This window comes from Papio anubis, chromosome 7 (genome assembly GCF_008728515.1).
Source record: "Papio anubis isolate 15944 chromosome 7, Panubis1.0, whole genome shotgun sequence".
NCBI lineage: Eukaryota > Metazoa > Chordata > Mammalia > Primates > Cercopithecidae > Papio > Papio anubis.
In genome coordinates this window covers 70,793,284-70,817,480 of record NC_044982.1, presented here as the reverse complement: position 1 = coordinate 70,817,480, position 24,197 = coordinate 70,793,284, and the positions used below count along the sequence as shown (strand labels likewise).

The 24,197-nt window shown below is 37.1% G+C and overlaps 1 protein-coding gene across 15 annotated transcripts in view; it reads right to left on the bottom strand.

Annotated features, from left to right (window-relative positions):
• Positions 1-24,197, bottom strand: part of RALGAPA1 (Ral GTPase activating protein catalytic alpha subunit 1) — a 276,848-nt gene that overhangs the window by 187,072 nt on the left and 65,579 nt on the right. For all 15 annotated transcript variants that reach the window (XM_021941133.2, XM_021941130.2, XM_021941131.2 and 12 more), the window contains exons 11-15: positions 20,189-20,386; positions 16,333-16,470; positions 6,193-6,341; positions 2,607-2,736; positions 577-814 (exon numbers count right to left, since the gene is read on the bottom strand). In XM_021941133.2, the coding sequence (XP_021796825.1) occupies positions 577-814; positions 2,607-2,736; positions 6,193-6,341; positions 16,333-16,470; positions 20,189-20,386 (853 nt within the window). The remainder of the gene's footprint in view (positions 1-576; positions 815-2,606; positions 2,737-6,192; positions 6,342-16,332; positions 16,471-20,188; positions 20,387-24,197) is intronic.

Below are 24,197 nucleotides of genomic sequence, written 5' to 3'. Positions count from 1 at the left end.
CAAACAAAAAAATTTAGCTGAGCACGGTGGCATATGCCTGTAGTCCCAGCTACTTGGGAAGCTGAGGCAGGGGGATCCCTTGAGCCTGGGAGGTCGAGGCTGCAGTATGCCATGATTGTGCTACTATACTCTAGCCTAGGCAACAGAGTGAGGCCCTGTCTTGGGGGGAAAAAAAAAAAAGGGCAAAATCCTAACAAACTGAGTTTTTTAAAAACGTATATTAATGATATTATCATTACACTACTGCCCCACTCCCTTTTAACATTAGACAGACACATATTTCATGTCTAGGGAATGTTTGCTTTTAGTTAAAACTAAGTAAGTGCTTTCAAAAACCATTTTTAAAATAATTATTATGTACATTTTAAATAGAGTAACATGAAATCACCTTCTCAGTTCTAAGAAAAAACTGCTTATGATAAAAAGGAATCGTATTTTATACATTTTCATTTTGTTTAATTCTTAAAAATAAAATATTTAAGATTCTACTTATTTCACCCTCACCCTCTCCCTGGAATGGTTTTCCCTGACTCAATTATTTTATTTATATAAAGCATCTCTATGAACAATTCTTACCTTTCCCTTTGTGCTTTTTTTGTTTCTGTTCACTCAGCTTATCCAATGGTAAATCACTGAGATCCAAACTATATAAATTCCTAGCTAAAACTTTAGTTAATGTCTCCATAGTCAGTGACCACTCAGTGGCCAACTCTTCCCAATAGGTCAACGATGACAATACTGACAGTAAGTCATCCCAAAGTTCTCGGGAGATGTACACATTTAGGTTTGCTTTGATCCAGGCAACTATAAGGGTCTACAAAGACAAATATCAGAAATAACAGTAAGATGTGTTTAGTGTGTGACTTCAAAATCAGATACTCAATTCTTTAAAAAATACTTAAAAACAAGCAAAATTTAAAATCTCATGCTTTTTTTAGTAGATAATACTTGTAAAAGCAATTCATGTAATTGTCAGAATCTACTATAAATTTCATTTCAACAACTGCCAACTCCCAACATCCAGCAATCTAAACAAAAAAGGAATCTCCCTAAATCTATAATTGTCTCTTATGCTGCATTACATTAATGTTAAATAAATACTATTTAAAAAATAGTCTCCATACTTTTAAGTGTTGAAAATGTTGAGTTACTGAACTAAAAAACCAAAACTTACATTCCCAAATTAAGGATGGAAATCACTAACCACAACTCGAAAATGTTTTTTAATAATATAAACAACATAATAGAGATATATTTAACATAATCAAATGTATTTTTGAAAATGTATATGTAAAGATTGAAATTAAATTTTAAATTAAAAGCATTCTGTAATAAATCTGATCACAGGATAAAAAAATTCATAAAAGGACAGAAACTGATTAGCCAGTACCCCCTGAGATTTTGCGGATTTCTACTAAAGATATGTCCTCTGATTGAAGAAACAAGTCATAAAATAAAATAAGCTCAAAAGCTTAATTCTACAACATTTAGAAAGGAATTCACATAAATTCATACCTGAAATGTAAAGAGGAAAATGAACAGAGTTTAAGTACAGACCTGTAGTAACTAGTGACCTCCCAATCTATCTTTAATTTAATGCTCAGACTACAAAAAAAAAAAAAGACTACCAAAAAAAATAAAAGACTACTTTAATACTCAGACTACAAAAAAAAGTTGTTTCACATAGCAAGATAAAATTTTATCTTCCTGTAGCTCCCACCATCAGGTTAGCTCTAACAATGGGTAAACTTGAATGAAAAAACAAAAAATGGTTAATGAAGTTAAGAGGAGTTTAGATGATACATGTAGCTGGTTTTAAAGGACTGTTCAACACCAGCATATAATTTTAGGTAAATGGCTAATATATGAAAAAAAAACTCCAACCAATTTAAATGGCTACACTCATGGCCAAGAATTAGATCTGAGACAGCTTTTACCTTTGACATTAAGAATCATGTATTTGTATTTCATGCATCATCTTAAAAAACAATATTTTGTTTTCTATTTTTCAAAGAATCCATAATACATTTCAAGTCAACACTCTATCCTCAGATTTAAAAAACAATATAGAATTTCTGTGTAATCAAACTACCACCAATTGAGAAGGGAGGATAATAAAGTCTTATTAAAAGAAAGCATGATAAGAATCAATCTTAATTATTTATTGTTTTTTCATTATTACAGAATAACATAAAAAGACAGTTTTTCCTAGTAGTCCCAGAGATATGGAAACTCATAAAGCAGTCAGGTCATCATCCCTAAAACACTGCTAGGTTTTTGCAACCACACATTATGTATACCACACAAGAGATAAAATAAATATCATTAGCCTGCTTGTTCACAGATCTGATATTACCTCCACTCATACTAGGTTGTATGTAGGGCAAATAGCTTATTTAGATAAGCAACTTTTAAGTTAGCTCTACAAAAGATCCCTTAATAAATAAGAAATAATCTCTAATTTAAAACATTTTTTTCCTGGTAACAAGTTCAGGGTTCAATGAATCTCAAAAGACACACAAACAACAACAACAACAACAACAAAACAAAACAAAACAAAAACCCCTATCTATCCAGTTATTCATCTATTTATTTATTTTTATTGCCTGGAAAAGTGGTCCTGCAAGTCGACCTGCCAAGGTCATATTTTTTTTCCCTTGGAACTGTAGAAAAGCTTGTGATGGCATCTTCAGTACAGACTCCGTGACTCTGAGCAACACAAGCAGCATCTGTTCCCTTAAAATAAAGATTGATTAATGTTTCCTTCTTGCATATGTTTGCATTTGGTTAACAGTTAACTTTCAGATATATACTTCTTATAAAAACTCAAATATCAAACATCTTTGAAAGACAATTTCAAATTTTTGGAGTTCCTTAAATATTAAAAATTAAAATTCCATTTTATACATCAACATCAATCATTTAAAATCATTTATCAGCCACAATATCCTCTCATCAAATAAAAACCTATTCAAAAGCTGAGGAATCGGAAGTGATAATGTGGAGAATGCTCCCGTCTCTCCAACCACAAATCAAGTAGCAATCTTAAGGAGCTATCTGAAGAACACTCATCTACACAATATAGTTCTACCCAGATGGAATCCAATCAAATCCATCTTTATAATATGGAGAATAACTACATATTCAGAATCATACCAATCTCAATTTCAGAAATTAGATGACATCTTAATTAATAGATCACAAAGAAGACTGGGCAACATAGCAAGACCTGTTTCTTAAAAAAAACACAAAAATTAGCTGGGTGTGGTGGCATATGCCTATAGTCTCAGCTACTCAGGAGGCTGAGGTGGGGGGATCACTTGAGCCTAGGAGTTTGAGTCTGCAGTGAGCTTGATAATTAATCAAGGGCCATTACTCTATTGTTTCTTTCCACTCTTTTCATTATGCCATTTTTTAATCTTTAATTTTTTGTCTGTACTGCAAGTTGAACCAATTCTATTATTATCCTTACCTTGTCTCTTTCTCTTAGATGCTTATTATTAAAACCATAAAACTACCTTATTTACACTGATATTTCAAAACTTGATTCAACCACATATAAAAAAGAGGCTAACAAGGGACTTTCAGTTGGGTATATCAGCCCAATTCTCTATCACAGCCTCCTCCCCTCTGGTTATTTTGCAAGTCCATTCCAGGCATCGTGATACATGGAACAGTTACTGTGAGAAATGTGGAAGGGGTAGCAACAGATCCTAGATCTAGATGTCATGGTTCTTCTGAGAAGTCAGAGTAGAATCAAACAGAAAACTATCACTACATTAAAAATATCCTGGACATATTAGCAAATAAATGTATGTATTTATTCACAGAATAAAAATCAAAGGTGCCACATTTGTAACCTTATGCTTCCAGCTTAGCTACACGAAATAAAAAGCTATTTGAAATCAACTACAAATGCAATAAAGCATAGATTTTCCAAATAAATATTATTTGTTGTCAAACCATAACTCACTCATAAATCATACAATCTTTTCACTTTGTAATATGATAAAAATGATTTTAATTAATAAAGTTTTACAAATTCTGGCCAGGTGTGGTAGCTCACACCTGTAATCCCAGCACTTTAGGACCTCAAGGCAGGTAGATCACTTCAGCTCAGGAGCTCAAGAACAGCCTGGGCAACATAGCGAAACCGTCTCTCTCAATATAAAAATTCAATGTAAAATATATGAAAAACCTCCCAAAATGCTATTACTTCAAGGGAAGTTAAAAAATTAACAAAAATTCTAGGCCGGGCGCGGTGGCTCAAGCCTGTAATCCCAGCACTTTGGGAGGCCGAGGCGGGCGGATCACGAGGTCAGGAGATCGAGACCATCCTGGCTAACACGGTGAAACCCCGTCTCTACTAAAAATACAAAAAACTAGCCGGGCGAGGTGGCGGGCGCCTGTAGTCCCAGCTACACGGGAGGCTGAGGCCGGAGAATGGCGGGAACCCGGGGGGCGGAGCTTGCAGTGAGCTGAGATCCGGCCACTGCACTCCAGCCTGGGCGACAGAGCGAGACTCCGTCTCAAAAAAAAAAAAAAAAAAAAAAAAAAATTAACAAAAATTCTAAAATTGTTTTCTATATAGCAAGGTAGTCACTATAATCTGGCTCATCAATGATTCAAAGTATACAGAAAGAAAAAAAAGGACTAACAAAAGAATTGTCCAATGTAGTATAGTTACTGGCTAATAATAACTTGGGCTCTGAAGTCAGAAAAACTATAGTTCAAATCTCTGTTCACTGCTCAATAGCTGTGTGAACAAGGACAAGTTACTTAACTTCCCAGTATTATCTGTATCATAGGGTGCTGTAAGAATTAAGTAAGAAAATATGTGTAAAGTGCTTAGAAAGCTATGTGGCACAAATAATTGTCCCAAATGTGTTAACAATAATAACTACTTCTACATGCAATTCTATTAATACTGTTAGTAAAGAATCTTTTCAAAATATAAAGCCATTTTATACATAAATTAGGCATATGCTTTGACTAATCAGTCTTATTTCTTAAAAAAATTAGGAATACTTACTCAAAGCATATGCCTAATTTATGTTTTGTCACTGTAGAGGAAAATGAAATATATATAAGAATGTTCATTGTCCTCTCTTTGCCCCAAAACAAAGAGAAATAACTACATGCCCATCAGTAGAGGACTGGTTAAGAAAATTATGGCATATATATGGTATAATACTATATAACTGCGTGTGTGGTTTGATGAGCTAGATATTCACCAAAGCACAAACATCACTAACATCTCTAGAGAGTGAACCTCTGAGCTTTTTTCTTATTTTAAACTTTTCTTTGTTTGAATTTTATGATAAACATTTCATTTTTACAAAAACTGCAGAACTGCATATCCCCAAAAGGTCTATTTTTCCAATCAATTAGAAAAGTATTTATAGAGCACCAATGATATATAATGTACTATACTCAGAAATGTAGGAAATATAAAAATAAGACAACCTGTAAATACCTTCTAGGGGTTCTCGGTTCTATGGTGATAAACAGACATTTACACAAGTATTTTAGGGATCAAGAAAGTTTTCATAAGAACTATACAGAAGTACAAATATAAAATGGAAACAAGAGAAGAAAAAAATTTAAGTAAGGATATATAGAAACAGGAAGGTGAATCTAAGGGACAGTTATGGTGACAATAGGAAAAATAGCAGAATTAGGCATTCTAAAGGAAAGTTCAGAAGGTGCCCAGGGAAGAGAAACTTGATAAAGCTGGAAAGCAGGATCTTATCCTGAAAGTTGGAGGTTAGACTTCAGACAGGAAAAGTAGGCAGGGCCTGACGGTATACAGCTCTGAATGCCAGATGAAGGATTCAGGCATTCAGTCAATCATCAACTTATTCATTAACTCATTCACATACAAGTAAACTTTATTTACTCATATACGTTTGTATGCATGTACTCATTCCTTAGGGATTGAGGAGGATGAGGCCATTATATGCTAACTTCAGGAAGATAGTCCAAGGGGTCTTGTGGAAGTCTGAACAAAGATGTTTCAGATAAGGTGAAAGGAACTATTGTCACTATGATTAATTTTATATTTATTCAATAATAGGAGCCCTTATAATATTCTAAACAAGCCCTCTTCACAGACACTATTTCTCTAAAAATTACTATACCTGTGTACGCAATAAAAAACACATAGACACAAAGGATAAAAAATTTTTTTACCAAGTCTTTTTGTCCATTGATACTTGTACAACCATGTACCGATAAATGTTAAGAATGCGTTTACACATATCTGTGTGCTCATCCAGAAGATTTTTAATTTCATTTGCAGGTTCAAGAAGAAATATATTTGATGAGTTTATAATAAACACCTAAGACAAAAGAAATCATTAGCTATTCACAAAGGAATTTCAATGGCAAATTTCTTATTCAAAGAGAAACAGACACTGATCACACTGTGGGTTAATTCTACCACAAGCTTAGTAACTGAAACATAAACTCATTAAACCTATCTATTTTTATGTTTATCTAGACAAATATAAAGTTAACAGTAGGTACCCAAAGAAAATAAACCAGTGCAAACAACAGTATTTTTTTTTTTTTTTTTTTGAGACAGTCTTGTTTAGTCACCCAGGCTGGAATGCAGGGGTATGATTTGGGCTCTCTGTAACCTCTGCCTCCTGGGTTCAACAGATTCTCTTGCCTCAGCCTCCCAAGTAACTGGGATTACAGGCATGTGTGCCACCACGCCAGGCTAATTTTTGTATTTTTACTAGAGGTAGGGTTTTGCTATATTGGCCAGGCTGGTCTCAAACTCATGGCCTCAAGTGATCCGCCCACATTGGCTTCCCAAGTTGCTGAGATTACAGGCATGAGCCACTGCACCTGGCCTAAAAAACAGTACTTCTAAACTGAGAAGCTTTAATATAATAGCTCTATTGCTGTAATTAATTGAAAAAAAAATGAATAAATACACATAGTTTAGGATAAAAGATGACATCTAAATCAGGAAGAATCTTCTGAATGAGTTGTTCAAAACACTGTATCTTCTTTTTCTTATTTATTTTTATGTTTGTATATCTGTTTTGGTGATAAAAGATTCCATTAGAAAAATCTATTACTATATCCCATCAAAATATTAAAATGGAAAAAAGTATGATTATCACTATGTATGCAGAAAAAGCATTCAACACTTATGACTGAAAACAATTTTTAGTAAACTAAGAAAAAAGCAAACATTCATTAACATAAAAAAGAGCATTTATAAAAAAAGTATAAAAAATGTATATACATAGTACCAGAACCTGAGAAATACCACAAAAAGCCAAGAATAAGACAAGGGTGCTCACTCTCATCCCATTGATCTGAGGGGCCCAGTAAGCATAAAAGGAAGAGTGGGTGGTAGATAATAAATATCAGCAAACTGAAAAGGAAAAGACAAATGGAGCTATGTTCCTGTCTGAGAGAATAGTATTTCGGAAAAAGAGGAAAATCAAGTTCAAAGGACCTGATGTGAGAGCCTGCCTAACATTCTTGAGGAAAAGCAAGGAGTATAGAGTGAAGTAAACCAGAGGAAAAGCAGTGGAAAAGGATGCTGAAAAACAGCCACAGTATGTGGAGCAGAGCTTCTCACACTACCTGTAGCAAAAGAACAGGTCTCCCCCAGACCCAATCTTTTGCAGATCAAATCCTAACTTAAAATACAATTAAGAATGAACAGAGATTGGGAGAGAGATCATCATGGCTGACGGGAGGCAGAACTAAATTGCAGCTCCAACTTTGACAGACAGAGCAGCATGAGTAGGCTCACATCATGAATTTTACCTCCAGAACAACTTCAAGAACAAATCAGGAATCCCAAAAGGATCTACAGACCCTCTGAAGGAAGTGGACTGCTCCTGCTGGACCCGGGAGACACTCCAAATGCTGTGAGTTCCCAAATTGCAGAAGTGGGAAAGGGAGATCCTCCTCTCCCAAAAACATACACCCACTGGGGAAACTGAAGGTCGAGTTTGTGGGAGAAATTTCTGACCTTATCTGGAGCGGAGTAAATTTAGAGAGCTGAGGGAAATACAGGGGTAGAGAAAGCAGTGGGAAAGGCCCTGGGACCTCGCTGGGTCCCCAGGCAGGCCATTCCTGCCTGGCACCACAGGGATCCTTTGGGATGGCAGCCAGAGGTGCGTGGAAAATGCCACAAGGAAAAGGAAGTCTCCAGCTGAACTCTGTAACAATTTGAACCAGGCAAGAAGCCTCCTGGCCAGAACTCAAAGGAGGGTGTGAATCTGGTGTGCAGACTCCACAGGCAAGGGAAGAACCAAAGCCCTTTTCTTTCACAGCTGGGAGGAGGGTAGCCCAGGGCAAGTTCTCAAGCCCTGCTCGCCCACTGTCTGGAAACAGACTTAGTGTTGTTAAGGCGGATGCATGGTGGGAGAAAGACAGGCCCTTCAGATTGCTTGGGAGCTGGGTAAGGCCTGTGACTGCCAGCTTTCCCTGACTTCCCTGACAACCTGCATAACTCAGCAGAGGCGGCCATAATCCTCGTAGGTACACAACTCCATTGACCTGGGAACTTCACTCCCATCCCTCCCAGCAGCTGTAGCAAGACCCACCCAAGGAGAGTCTGAGCTCAGACACACCTAGCCCTGCCCCCACCTGATGGGCCTTCCCTACCCACCCTGGTAAACGAAGACAAAGGGCATATGCTCTTGGAAGATCTAGGGCCCCACCCACCATCAGTTCCTTTCCATACTACTACAGCTCATGCTTTCTGGAATGTGCCACCTCCCAGCAAGAGGCCAACCAGCACAAAAACAGACAATTAAACCACCAAAGCTAAGAACTCTCACAGAGTCCATTTCACCTGCTGCCACCTCCACTAGAACAGCTGCTGGTATCCACAGCTGAGAGAACCACAGACAGTTCACATCACACGGCTCTGCGCAGACAAACTCTGGAGCTGGGTAGACTTGCTGGGTGGCTAGACACAGAAGAGAAACAACCACCACTGCGGTTCAGCTCACAGGAAGCCACATCCATAGGAAAAGGGGGAGAGTACTACATCAAAAGAACACCCTATGGGACAAAAGAATCTGAACAACAGTCTTCAGCCTTAGACCTTCCCTCTGACAGAGCCTACCCAAATGAGAAGGAACCAGAAAACTAACTTTGGTAATATGACAAAACAAGGCTCTTTAACACCACCAAAAAATTACACTAGTTCCTCAGCAATGGATCCAAACCAATAAATCCCTGATTTACCTGAAAAAGAATTCAGGAGGTTAGTTATTAAGCTAATCAGGGATGCACCAGAGAAAGGCAAAGCCCAATGCAAGGAAATCCAAAAAACGATACAAGAAGTGAAGGGAGAAATATTCAAGGAAATAAATAACTTAAAGAAAAAGCAATAACAAATTCAGGAAACACTGGATACACTTATAGAAATGCAAAATGTTCTGGAAAGTCTCAGCAATAAAACTGAACAAGTAGAAAAAAGAAATTGAGAGCTTGAAGACAAGGTCTTCAAATTAACCCAACACAACAAAGACAAAGAAAAAAGATAAGAAAATATGAACAAAGCCTCCAAGAAGTCTGGGATTATGTTAAACAACCAAATCTAAGAATAATTGGTGTTCCTGAGGAAGAAGAGAAATCTAAAAGTTTGGAAAACATATTGGGGGGAATAATCAAGGAAAGCTTCCCTGGCCTTGCTAGAGACCCACACATCCAAATACAAGAAGTACAAAGAACACCTGGGAAATTTATTGCAAAAAGATCATCGCCTAGGCACACTGTCATCACATTATCTAAAGTTAAGATGAAGGAAGGAATCTTAAGAGCTGTGAGACAAAAGTATCAGGTAACCTACAAAGGAAAACCTGTCAGATTAACAGAGATTGAATCAGCAGAAACCTTACAGGGTAGAAGGGATTGGAGCCTTATTTTCAGCCTCCTCAAACAAAACAATTATCAGCCAAGAATTTTGTATCCAGCAAAACTAAGCATCATATATGAAGGAAAGATACAGTCTTTTTCAGATAAACAAATGCTGAGAGAATTTGCCAATACCAAGCCACCACTAAAATAATGGCTAAAAGGTGCTTTAAATCTTGAAACAATCCTAGAAACATATCAAAACAGAACATTTTTAAAGCATAAATCACACAGGACCTATAAAACAAAAATACAATTTAAAAAGCAAAGCAAAAACCAAAAAAACCAAAGTACACAGGCAACAAATAGTACAATGAATGGAATGGTACCTCACATCTCGATACTAACATTGAATGTAAATGGTCTAAATGCTCCACTTAAAAGATAGAGAACTGTAGAATGGATAAGAACTCACCAACCAACTATCTGCTGCTTTCAGGAGACTCACCAAACACAGAAGGACTGACATAAGTAAAGAGGTGGAAAAACGCATTTCATGCAAATGAACTCCAAAAGCAACCAGGGGTAGCTATTCTTATACCAGACAAAACAAACTTCAAAGCAACAGCAGTTAAAAGAGACAAAGACGGACATTATATAATGGTAAAAGGCCTTGTCCAGCAGGAAAATATCACAATCCCAAACATATATGCACCTAACACTGGAGCTCCCAGATTTATAAAACATCTATTAATAGACCTAAGAAATGAGATAGACAGCATCACAATAATAGCGGGGGACTTCAATACTCCACTGACAACACTAGACAGGTCATCAAGACAGAAAGACAACAAAGAAATAATAGATTTAAACCATACCTTGGAACAAATGGACTTAACAGATATATACAGAACATTTCATCCAACAACCGCAGAATACACATTCTATTCAACAGTGCATGGAACTTCCTGCAATATAGGCCATATGATAAATCACAAAATGAGCCTCAATAAATTTTAAAAATTTAAAATTCTATCAAAGCACTCTCTCAGACCACAATGGAATAAAACGAAATCAACTCCAAAAGGAACCTTCAAAACCATGCAAATATATGGAAATTAAATAACCTGCTCCTGAATGAGCAGTGTGTCAAAAACAAAATCAAGATGGAAATTTAAAAGTTCTTCTGGCCGGGTGCAGTGGCTCATGCCTGTAATCCCAGCACTCTGGTAGGCCGAGGCGGGTGGATCACCTGAGGATGGGAGTTCAAGACCAGCTTGACCAACATGGAGAAACCCCGTCTCTACTAAAAATACAAAATTAGCCAGGCATGGTGGTGCACGCCTGTAATCCCAGCTACCCAGGAGGCTGAGGCAGGAGAATTGCTTGAACCCGGAAGGTGGAGGTTGCGGTGAGCTGAGATTGTACCATTGCACTCCAGCCTGGACAACAAGAGTGAAACTCTGTCTCAAAAACAAACAAGCAATCAAACAGAAAAATTATCTGAACTGAACGACAATAATGACACAATCTATCAAAACCTCTGTGATACAGCAAAGGTGGTGCTAAGAGGAAAGTTCATAGCCCTAAAAACCTACATCAAAAAAGACTGAAAGAGCACAAACTGACAGTCTAAGGTCACACCTCAAGGAACTAGAGAAACAAGAACAAACCAAACCCAAACCCAGCAGAAGAAAGGAAAAAACCAAGATCAGAGCAGTACTAAATGAAAACAAACGAAATACAAAAAGATAAATGAGACAAGAAACTGGTTCTTTGAAAAGATAAATAAAATTGATAGACCATTAGAAAGAGTAACCAAGAAGAGAAAATCCAAATAAGCTCATTAAGAAACAAAACAGGAGATACACCAACAGCAACCAAGCAGAAAATCAAATCAAGAACTTAACCCCTTTTATTATAGCTGCAAAATAATAATAATAATAATAATAATACTTAGGAATATATCTAACCAAGGAGGCAAAAGACCTCTACAAGGAAAACTACAAACACCACTGAAAGAAATCACAAATAACACAAACAAATGGAAACACATCCTATGCTCATGGATGGGTAAAATCAGTATTGTGAAAATGACCATACTGCCAAAAGTGATCTACAAATTCAACGCAATCTCTACCAAAATGCCACCGTAATTCTTCACAGAATTAGAAAAAACAATTCTAAAATTCATATGGAACCAAAAAAGGGCCCACATAGCCAAAGCAAGACTAAGCAAAAAGAACAAATCTGGAGGTATCACACTACCTGATTTCAAACTATACTGTTAAGGCCATGGTCACCAAAACAGCGTGGTACTGGTATAAAAATAGGCACAGAGACCAGTGGAACAGAATAGAGAACCCGGAAATAAACCCAAATACTTACAGCCAACTGATCTTTGACAAAGCAAACAAAAACATAACGTGGGGAAAGGACACCCTTTTCAATAAATGGTGCTGGAATAATAGGTTAGCCACGTGTAGCAGAACGAAACTGGATCCTCATCTCTCATCTTACACAAAAATCAACTCAAGATGGATTAAGGACTTAAATCTAAGACCTGAAACTATAAAAATTCTAGAAGATAACATTGGAAAAACCCCTCTAGACAGTGGCTTAGGCAAGGATTTCATGACCAAGAACCCCAAAGCAGTATAAAAACAAAGATAAACAGCTGGGACTTAATTAAACTAAAGAGCTTTTATACAGCAAAAGGAACAGTCAGCAGAGTAAAGAGAAAACCCACAGAGTAGGGGAAAATCTTCACAATCTAGACATCTGACAAAGGACTAATATCCAAAATCTACAATGAATTCAAACAAATCAGTAAGGAAAAAAAAAAGATCCCATCAAAAAGTGGGCTAAGGACATGAATAGACAATTCTCAAAAGAAGATAGACAAATGGCCAACAAACATATGAAAAAATGCTCAAAATCAAAACCACAATGCAATACCACCTTACTCCTGCAAGAATGGCCATAATAAAAAGAAAAAAATCAAAAAACAGTAGATGTTGGCATGGATGTGGTGATCAGGGAACACTTTTACATTGTTGGTGGGAATGTAAACTAGTACAGCCACTATGGAAAACAGTGTGGAGATTCCTTAAAGAACTAAAAGTAGAACTACCATTTTGATCCAGCAATCCCACTACTGGGTATCTACCCAGAGGAAAATAAGTCATTATATGAAAACAAGTTTATAGCAGCACACAAGTTTATAGCACACAAACTTAAACTTGTGATGCACACAACAAGTTTATAGCACGCAAGTTTATAGCAGCACAACTCACAATTGCAATTGTGGAACCAACCCAAATGCCCATCAATCAACGAGTGGATAAAGAAACTGTGGTACATATAGACAATGGAATACTGCCTCAGCCATGAAAAGGAATGAATTAATGGCATTTGCAGCAACCTGGATGAGATTAGAGACTATTATTCTAAGTGAAGCAACTCAGTAATAGAAAACCAAACATCGTATGTTCTCACTGATATGTGGGAACTAAGCTATGAGGACACAAAGGCATAAGAATGATACAATGGACTTTGGGGACTTGTAGGAAGGGTGGGAGGGGGTAAGGGATAAAAGACTGCAAATAGGGTGCAGTGTATACTGCTCGGGTGATAGGTGCACCAAAATCTCGTATCACCACTAAACTTTCTCATGTAACCAAATACCACTGGTACCCCAATAACCTATGGAAGAATAAAAAATAAAAATAAAGATTATCAACTGGGGGAAAAATGAATAGACAAAAGGAAATGAAAAAAGAGTAAGACAAAATTCAAATGCAAACTTTTTAACAGAATCAAGAGATATTAAATTATTTCATTTCTAAACTTTTACTCTCAGTTTTGCAGTTATGCTGTGGGCCAGCCCTTGTCTATGGACCACACTCTAAGGAGCAATGATATAAAGCCTTATAGACCATTATAAAGACTTTTGCATTGCTGCCTGGCGATAATGGAAAGCCACTAGAGGGTTCTGAGCAGAAAAATGACATAATTTGACTTACATTTTACAGGATCCCTCTGGTCAGACCAGAGTGACAGGTGCGCAGGGCAGAAGCAGGGAGACTAATTAGAAACTTACCACAATATTACAGATGAAAGATTGTAGAGACTTAGACAAAAGACGTAGTGTGTGTGCTGAGCAGTAGTCAGATTCCATACACATTATGAAGGGAGAGCAGACAGGATTTGTCGTTAAATTAGACAAACATTAAGGTAAATGGAAAACAGAGTTGCCAATAAATGAAACAAGGAAGACTGCAGGAAAAGCACTCAAATTTGAGATACTTATTAGATAGCCAAGTGAAAATGACAACTTGATATCTGAATATTTTAGTTAAGGATTCACAGAGTTCAGATGAGAGATCCTAGACTACTTATAAAAATCTGAAGCTGTAGCATATAGATGATATTTAAAGCCATCTATATGGATGAGACAAGAGAATAAGAGATCCAAGAACTGATTCCTGGGCACTTCAACATGAAAAGGTCAGGGCTTTACAGAAAAATCAGTGAAAGAATCTGCTTTAAGAAGTGGACAATGAAGTGAGAAGAAACAGGAAGATATGCTATTCTGGAGGCCAGGCAAAGAAGCATTTCAATGGGGAGGGAATGATCTACCCTGTAAATGCTTCTAATCAAGCAGGATTAGGACTGAAAAAATGTACATCTGATTTAACAATGTAGAGGTCACATGTGGCCTTGACAAGGACAGTTTGATTTAAAAAGTGAATGACTGACCAGGCACAGTGGCTCATGCCTGTAATCCCAACACTTTGGGAGGCTGAGGCAGGCAGATCACTTGAGGTCAGGAGTTTAAGACCAGCCTGGCCAACACGGCAAAAACCCATCTCTACTAAAAATACAAAAATTAGCCAGGCATGGTGGCGCATGCCTGTAATCCCAGCTACTCAAGAGGTTGAGGCAGGAGATTTGCTTGAACCTGGGAGGCAGAGGTTGCAGTGAGCCGAGATTGCGCCACTGCACTCTAGCCTGGGTGACAAGAGTGAGGCTCCATCTCAAAAAAAAAAGTGAATGAATATAATGAACTCCTACAAACCATTAAGACCAACACCCAAAATAATGGAAAAGCATATGAATTCATAGATAAGAAGAGATGCTCAAATTCAGTACTGATGAAGGAAAAGCAAATTAAAATGGAAAAACACAAACCTTTTTTTAAAATGAGTCAATATTTCACATGTAAAGGACTAGCAAAAAATTAAAATCTGACAGTGCAAGTAATAGGGAGAACATAAGGAAATGAGAACTCCCAAACACTACTAGAGGGAATGTAAATTATTCTGACAAAGTGGAGAACAATTGGCCGATAATATTAAAGTTATTAATGTACACATCCTACAACTCGGTAATTCCACTTTTGGTATATACCCTAGGGAAATTTTCCCAGATGCATATAAAAATACATGTATAAGAATGTTCACAGCGGAGCGCGGTGGCTCACGCCTATAATCGCAGCACTTTGGGAGGCCAAGGTGGGTGGATTACCTGAGGTCAGGAGTTTGAGACCAGACTGGCCAATACGATGAAACCCCATCTCTACCGAAAATACAAAAAAATTAGCCGGGCATGGTGGTGGGCACCTGTAATCCCAGCTTCTTGGGAGGCTGAGGCAGGAGAATCGCTTGAACCCAGGAGGCAGAGGTTGCAGTGAGCCGAGATCGTGCCATTGCACTCCAATCTGGACAACAACAGTGAAACTCCATCTCAAAAAAAAAGAATATTCACAGCCAGGTGCAGTGGCTCACACCTATAATCCCAGCACTTTGAGAGGCTGAGGTGGGTGGATCACCTGAGGTCAGGAGGTTCAACACCAGGCTGGACAACATGGTAAAACCTCATCTCTACTAAAAATACAAAAATTAGCCAAGCACAGTGGCACGCGCCTTTAATCCTAGCTGCTTGGGAGGCAGAGGCAGGAGAATCATTTGAGCCCAGGAGGCAGAGGTTGCAGTGGGCCGAGATCACATCATTGCACTCTAGCCTGGGCAACAAGAGTGAAAACAACATCTCAAAAAAAAAAAAAAAAAAAAAAAAGTTCACTGTAGTACTATGTGGAATAGTGAAAAACTGGAAACAAAAGACCATTAACAGAAAAATGAATAAGTAAAATGTGAAATAAACTACAATATCACAAAATAGTTAAAATGAATTACGGCTGCATAGTAACAACAAATCTCATAAACAGAATGGCTAATAAAAAAATCAGTTGCAGATGACAGTATGTCATGACATAATTTATATAACATTTAAAATTCTCTAGAATAATATGTAATGTTTATTAATACATATATATTAAGTGATGAAAGGAAAAAATAAAAATAATATGGCATAATGATAAATGTAGGTGGTGAATTTATTATATTGTGAAAAATATACTGTATACTGAAATACTGAACTGAAATATTTAATGATTATTTTATTTTTAAAAATAGCCATAAAGTGATCCACCTGCAAAACTGCCTGGGTACCAGCTCGTATGTTTTGTTCTGTGGCTTCTTCAGAGGCGTTATGAGGAGCACCTTGGTAGGAGCCATTTTTTGCCCAACTGGAATTTCGAACAAGATCAGCAGTATTGGTCCCATTTTCCTGAATCAAAATAACAAGTTTTTAATATTTCATTAATAAGAATGCTGTAACTAGTCAGTTAAGTTGAAAAGGTAAATGAAATTATTAGGTCCCACTGCTAAACAGGTTTCTTTCTCTCAAAATAGATGATGTCTTATCCAATTCCAAAAACAATGTATATTCACTGTAAAAAAGGATTCTCAATGACAAAAATATAAAGTAAAACAACAACAACAACAAAACCATAATGAGCAGTCAGAGATTATATCATTCCAGAGGGTATTCTCCTATAGGTCTAATGTATAAACCTCCCTTTCATACTCTCACACATTCAAGAATGGGATTATACTACCTACAGCTTTGTAAAAAGATGAATTCTGTTCTAAATTAAATGTCAGAATCCAAATAAATGACAAAGAAAATGGCTTATGTTTATCCTACTTAGGAGTACTAAAATTCTTATTATTCAAAGAATACTGAAACTTCAAATCACTGAGACGACAGCTTTCTGCTTGCATTTTAGCTGTAACAAGTCTTAGAGACAAGGGAGTTCCCTCAGTTAAAAAGCACAAACAGAAATGCTACTCTGTAGTTCTCTTTTTAAAGTGTCCCTCCAGTTTTTCCCTTCTTGTCACTTACCAGTATCTTTAACTAGTTAAGGTTTACAAAAATATTTTGTATAGGGTTTGTAATATGCAAGAGGTTTAGTCCAATACAAACAGCTCTGCCATTACCAGAAACAGTACTGGAACCCTGCCCTGAGTAGCCAATACAACATGCCATGGTCTAGTCTAGCCTTTCTCTTAAGCTCCACGTCCCTGTAATCAAATGTCTTCTGAAGAGCTCTTCCTGAATGACCCACAAGCATCTCAAACTTAAGATATTTAAAAATAAGTTTATTAATCAGATTCTCCCCATTCCTGCCAACCCAATCCCTCTAGCTGCCTTAGCCATCACCAAACTTGAGCTGTTTAAAATTCCCATCCATGTGTGAACAGCAACAACTCCGGTTGCAAAAGAAAGAAACTTGCGACACCTCCCCATTCCTCAAAGACACTAATGTATCTGTCCTCTCCCTTATATTTCCACTGCAACTACTACTGTCCTAGATCAGGTACTTATCATCTCACTTTCGAACTTTGCTAATCCTTCCTAACTGGTCTCCTGGCCTACAGACTGACCTACAATCTATCCTCCATTCTGGGCCTGGTATGACCTTCTGAAGTATGTAACTATTCATGCTACTCTTTTACTCAAAACCCTTCAAAGGCTTTCCAGTTTCTAGAATGTAATTAAAATCTACTAACACGGCATACAAGTTACTGAACAGAATCTAATCCTGTCTATCTCATATTTCCTGCTGTTCTGTCTCATCTACTCTACGCTGCAGCCAAATAGAAATATTTTCAAGGTTTTTCATACATTTTGTAGATGCTATTCACACTGTGTGTCACCTTTCCCATTTGCCTACCTGCTCTTTTATCTTATACTACCTCTTCCATAAAGCATTCCCTGATTTCCCCAAGCAGAGTTAGGTATTCTCTTTTTCATGCTCTAGGATCATAGCAGTAACACTGTCTTATAATACTTACTTTGTATGTTTGTCTTCCGGCTAAACCAGAAGTTATGTGAAGGTAGAAATAATGTCTGCTCATGTTTCTACCTCCAACACTTGTTCTCAATATGGGCAACCAAAAGCTTTGTACGGTAGTTTGAAATTTGTGAGTGTTTTCTTGTCACAAGAATTAAAAGATACCACTGGAATTTAATGAAATAGGACAGAGAATGCAAAGCATCCTACACAGCACATGACAGTCCTACACACACACAAAAAGAAACTGTCTTATATTCTGTATGCCTTTCAAATGTCTCACAGGTACTATGAGAATTTTAAGTCTATTTAGGTCAGTGCTGTGGCTCCCACCTGTCATCCCCAGCACTTTGGGAGGCTGAGGTGGGCAGGTCACTTAAGCTCAGGAGTTCAAGCCCAGCTCAGAAACATGGTGAAACCCTGTCTCTACTAAAAATACAAAAAAATTAGCCAGGCGTGGTGGCGAATGCCTGTAGTCCCAGCTACTCGGGTGGCTGAGGTTGATGATGGCTTAAGCCCGGAAGGTGGAGGTTACAGTGAGCTGAGATCACACCACTGCATTCCAGCCAGGGTGACAGAGGAAAACCTTGTTTCAAAATAATAACAACAATAAAAAATAAAATTAAAAATTCATTTACAATTATCTGAATTTATAACATAATTCCACTTTATAACTGTAACACCAAAAATTTAAATGACTCCCTTATATATTCAGTGTATCAGAAATGTAAACCAATACATTATACCTTTTGGGTTTGGTCCACATCATTTGCAAGAGTTGCTGTCACTTTGAAAAACTACATCTCTAATGGCAGTCAGTGCTGGTCACAGTACTTGAGTAACAAATAGAACAAACCTACACAGCACACCTAACACCACCAATCTACCCTTTCCTCTCTTTCATTCCTTCCATTGTTTGTTTTTCAATTATACATGTAGATAGCTTATATTATCCATCATTCTTATTTAAGAATAGTAAATGGTGTGGGGTAGGCTCATTATATATGGCACATCATGACTAAAAAGGTCAGGGAAGGCAAATTATTTTTAAACTCATAGGTTTATTTTCCAGCATAAAAATATCAATAAATTTGATATTTTTCATTGCTGTGTAAGAATTAGGACTGTAGATATTACTTCATAATTTATATGGTTAATTTTATTTACTTCAATTATATTTCTCAGTTACATTTTTCCCTTTCTTAGAAGGGGGGAGGGTGCTCTACGTATGTGTGTATATATACATATACACATATATACATACACAAATGCTCAGGCTCATCAAATCCCTACAGAATTGGCCTATTCATTCATACATTAGTATCCTGACTAAATTCCACTGATGAGGTTAGATTAACCACTAAAGTGAATAAACATTACTCAATCGTTCCTATCTAGATTTAGCAACATAGGTATCAATTGCAGACAACTTTATGGTGAAAGGCAAATCAGGCAAAACAGATAAATCACTTTCAATAAACTTTCTGCACTCCTAACTCCATCTTAGCATCTGCTGTTGGAGAGCCTGACCTGTGACAAAGGTTGAACAACCAAAGGAAAAAATGGAACCAGGGACCCAAATGCCACCTCTACTACTCTCTCTTTCCTCACCGTTTCCCCGCTGTGAGTAAACTCTAGTCTTTCTTATCACAAAAGAACTTATTTTATCAAGTCAAGAAGTTTCACATTCTGAAATCAGCTCTAGTGCAAAAGATTCCAAGGAGGGAGCACAAACATTATGGCTTGTGCTGGGTAGCCACTCCTAAACAGTTACTCCTTCCAGGGAAGGAGGAATTGTGGTTTGGTAATAACCCCCCCGAAAGTATGTATTTTAAAATCCATTTTGATGTAGTATCACAGTTTGAAATATTATACCTTTATAATAGTATATAATTTTTATCTAGACAATGGCTTAAAGAATCAGTATACAACCTCAGTATTAATTTTTAAAAGTTGTGGTATCACAGGGCTTTCCTCCACAGTACTGAGATGACTACTGTTATATTACCTAAATTGTTACAAAATATACGGAAAGATATATTTATCTTCCCATTTAATAAGTATATTTGTGTTAACCCATTATTATGTTTCTGCAAAAGTCTTAATCTATTAGACTAACACTAAAATATATAAATCTTATAACTTTACCTCTTCTCTTTTTTCTCCTTCTTCCATTGAAGTATCATGGTCTGTGACATTTTCAATGCAAGGGAGGTCTGAAGAAGTGATCCCAATTTCTTCAGGCTCTTGCATGAACAAGGGTTTTTCCTCTTGTTGGATCCATTCTTGATATACTTTTACCACTTTTCTCATAGCTGCTGCTTCACAAATTGGTAATAAAAATGCCTAGGGAAAAAAAAGGAGAATCAAGATAATGATACTTTTTCCTTTGCCACAAACCACTAAAGGAGCAATGTTTTTGACATCACATCATGGATTCTTGGAAACTGCAACTTTAAGCAAAACGATGACATAGAACAAAACTCATTTTGCCATTAAGAGTTAAGTTCCTATGGGATATTTCTAGTAAAAAAAAAAAAATCACCAAACTTCTAAATAGAGACCAAAACACTTACAATATTAAACACTGAAATAAATGTGAGCTATATGTACATTTAAGAAAGATTAATAAAAGTAAGACAATTAATTACCCAAATATTCTAATTCGGGGTCACTGGTGGCCAGTGTATCCCAGCAGCTCAGGGACAAGACAGGAACCCAGCCCTGGACAGGATGCCATTCCATTGTGGGGTGCAATCACATACACCCCAACACTCACCCAGACTGAGACCATTTAGACACACCAATTCACCTAATGCGCACAGCTTTGGGATATGGGAGGAAACCGTAGTACCTAGAGAAAACCCACACAGACATGGAGAGAACATGCAAACTCCACACAGACAGTGGCCCCTGGTGGGAATCTTTTTTTTTTGCCATCAACATTATAGTTAAACAATGTTTCTTTTTTTTTTTTTTTTAATTATTATTATACTTTAAGTTCTAGGGTACATGCGCATAACCTGCAGGTTTGTTACATATGTATACTTGTGCCATGTTGGTGTGCTGCACCCATCAACTCGTCAGCACCCATCAACTCGTCATTTACATCAGGTATAACTCCCAATGCAATCCCTCCCCCCTCCCCCCTCCCCATGATAGGCCCCGGTGTGTGATGTTCCCCTTCCCGAGTCCAAGTGATCTCATTGTTCAGTTCCCACCTATGAGTGAGAACATGCGGTGTTTGGTTTTCTGTTCTTGTGATAGTTTGCTGAGAATGATGGTTTCCAGCTGCATCCATGTCCCTACAAAGGACACAAACTCATCCTTTTTTATGGCTGCATAGTATTCCATGGTGTATATGTGCCACATTTTCTTAATCCAGTCTGTCACTGATGGACATTTGGGTTGATTCCAAGTCTTTGCTATTGTGAATAGTGCCGCAATAAACATACGTGTGCATGTGTCTTTATAGCAGCATGATTTATAATCCTTTGGGTATATACCCAGTAATGGGATGGCTGGGTCATATGGTACATCTAGTTCTAGATCCTTGAGGAATCGCCATACTGTTTTCCATAATGGTTGAACCAGTTTACAATCCCACCAACAGTGTAAAAGTGTTCCTATTTCTCCACATCCTCTCCAGCACCTGTTGTTTCCTGACTTTTTAATGATCGCCATTCTAACTGGTGTGAGATGGTATCTCATTGTGGTTTTGATTTGCATTTCTCTGATGGCCAGTGATGATGAGCATTTTTTCATGTGTCTGTTGGCTGTATGAATGTCTTCTTTTGAGAAATGTCTGTTCATATCCTTTGCCCACTTTTTGATGGGGTTGTTTGTTTTTTTCTTGTAAATTTGTTTGAGTTCTTTGTAGGTTCTGGATATTAGCCCTTTGTCAGATGAGTAGATTGCAAAAATTTTCTCCCATTCTGTAGGTTGCCTGTTCACTCTGATGGTAGTTTCTTTTGCTGTGCAGAAGCTCTTTAGTTTAATGAGATCCCATTTGTCAATTTTGGCTTTTGCTGCCGTTGCTTTTGGTGTTTTAGACATGAAGTCTTTGCCCATGCCTATGTCCTGAATGGTACTACCTAGGTTTTCCTCTAGGATTTTTATGGTATTAGGTCTAACATTTAAGTCTCTAATCCATCTTGAATTAATTTTCGTATAAGGAGTAAGGAAAGGATCCAGTTTCAGCTTTCTACTTATGGCTAGCCAATTTTCCCAGCACCATTTATTAAACAGGGAATCCTTTCCCCATTTCTTGTTTCTCTCAGGTTTGTCAAAGATCAGATGGCTGTAGATGTGTGGTATTATTTCTGAGGACTCTGTTCTGTTCCATTGGTCTATATCTCTGTTTTGGTACCAGTACCATGCTGTTTTGGTTACTGTAGCCTTGTAGTACAGTTTGAAGTCAGGTAGCGTGATGCCTCCAGCTTTGTTCTTTTGACTTAGGATTGTCTTGGAGATGCGGGCTCTTTTTTGGTTCCATATGAACTTTAAAGCAGTTTTTTCCAATTCTGTGAAGAAACTCATTGGTAGCTTGATGGGGATGGCATTGAATCTATAAATTACCTTGGGCAGTATGGCCATTTTCACGATATTAATTCTTCCTATCCATGAGCATGGTATGTTCTTCCATTTGTTTGTGTCCTCTTTGATTTCACTGAGCAGTGGTTTGTAGTTCTCCTTGAAGAGGTCCTTTACATCCCTTGTAAGTTGGATTCCTAGGTATTTTATTCTCTTTGAAGCTATTGTGAATGGAAGTTCATTCATGATTTGGCTCTCTGTTTGTCTGTTACTGGTGTATAAGAATGCTTGTGATTTTTGCACATTAATTTTGTATCCTGAGACTTTGCTGAAGTTGCTTATCAGCTTAAGGAGACTTTGGGCTGAGACAATGGAGTTTTCTAAATATACAATCATGTCATCTGCAAACAGGGACAATTTGACTTCTTCTTTTCCTAACTGAATACCCTTTCTTTCTTTCTCTTGCCTGATTGCCCTAGCCAGAACTTCCAACACTATGTTGAACAGGAGTGGTGAGAGAGGGCATCCCTGTCTTGTGCCAGTTTTCAAAGGGAATTTTTCCAGCTTTTGCCCATTCAGTATGATATTGGCTGTGGGTTTGTCATAAATAGCTCTTATGATTTTGAGGTACGTTCCATCAATACCGACTTTATTGAGCGTTTTTAGCATGAAGGGCTGTTGAATTTTGTCAAAAGCCTTTTCTGCATCTATTGAGATAATCATGTGGTTCTTGTCTTTGGTTCTGTTTATATGCTGGATTATGTTTATTGATTTGCGAATGTTGAACCAGCCTTGCATCCCAGGGATGAAGCCCACTTGATCATAGTGGATAAGCTTTTTGATGTGTTGCTGAATCCGGTCTGCCAGTATTTTATTGAGGATTTTTGCATCGATGTTCATCAGGGATATTAAGACCTGCTGTACATGTATTTCTATCTTATTATAAAATGTGAGATAAAAAACAACTTTTAAAAGTTAACCAATTCATTGTCATAAAAAGCCTGTTGTCTCCAAATTATTTGCACACTGATATAGGAATGTTTGTGGTAGACAGGAACTGACTTCAAATAGAAGAAGTAAAGATTAGTTGAAATTGTATTACTCAGAATGGTGATATTCCTAGCTTCCTGAAATAACTGAGCTCTTACAAAGGTCAATGTAAATACAACTTTTCATAAGTTGCACTTTTTTGCAACTTACATTATTGTGGTTTTTAAATTTTTTATTATTTTAGGGACAGGATTTTGCTACATTGCCCAGGCTAGACTGAACTCCTGGCCTCAAGCGATTCTCCTGTCTCTGTTTCCTGAGTAGCTTGAACTATAGGCACACACCACCACACCCAGTCATCATTGTCTTTTGAGAACTATTACTTTTAAAATAGATTTTGATTTTAAAATAAAAATTAAATTTGCCTCCAAAATCTAATAAAAAATCATATGTAATAAGGTACCTCACCTTTTCCAAGCATACAAAGAAAAAAGTTAAGGCTTGTATATTTCATTTTACATATAATCAAGTTCTATAGTCTAACAATAAGGCAAAATTTAAAAGAAAAATTTCATAGTTATTCTTTTCTTCTGGTATTTTCTGGGATCTTAAAAAAACATAAATATTTTCCTCA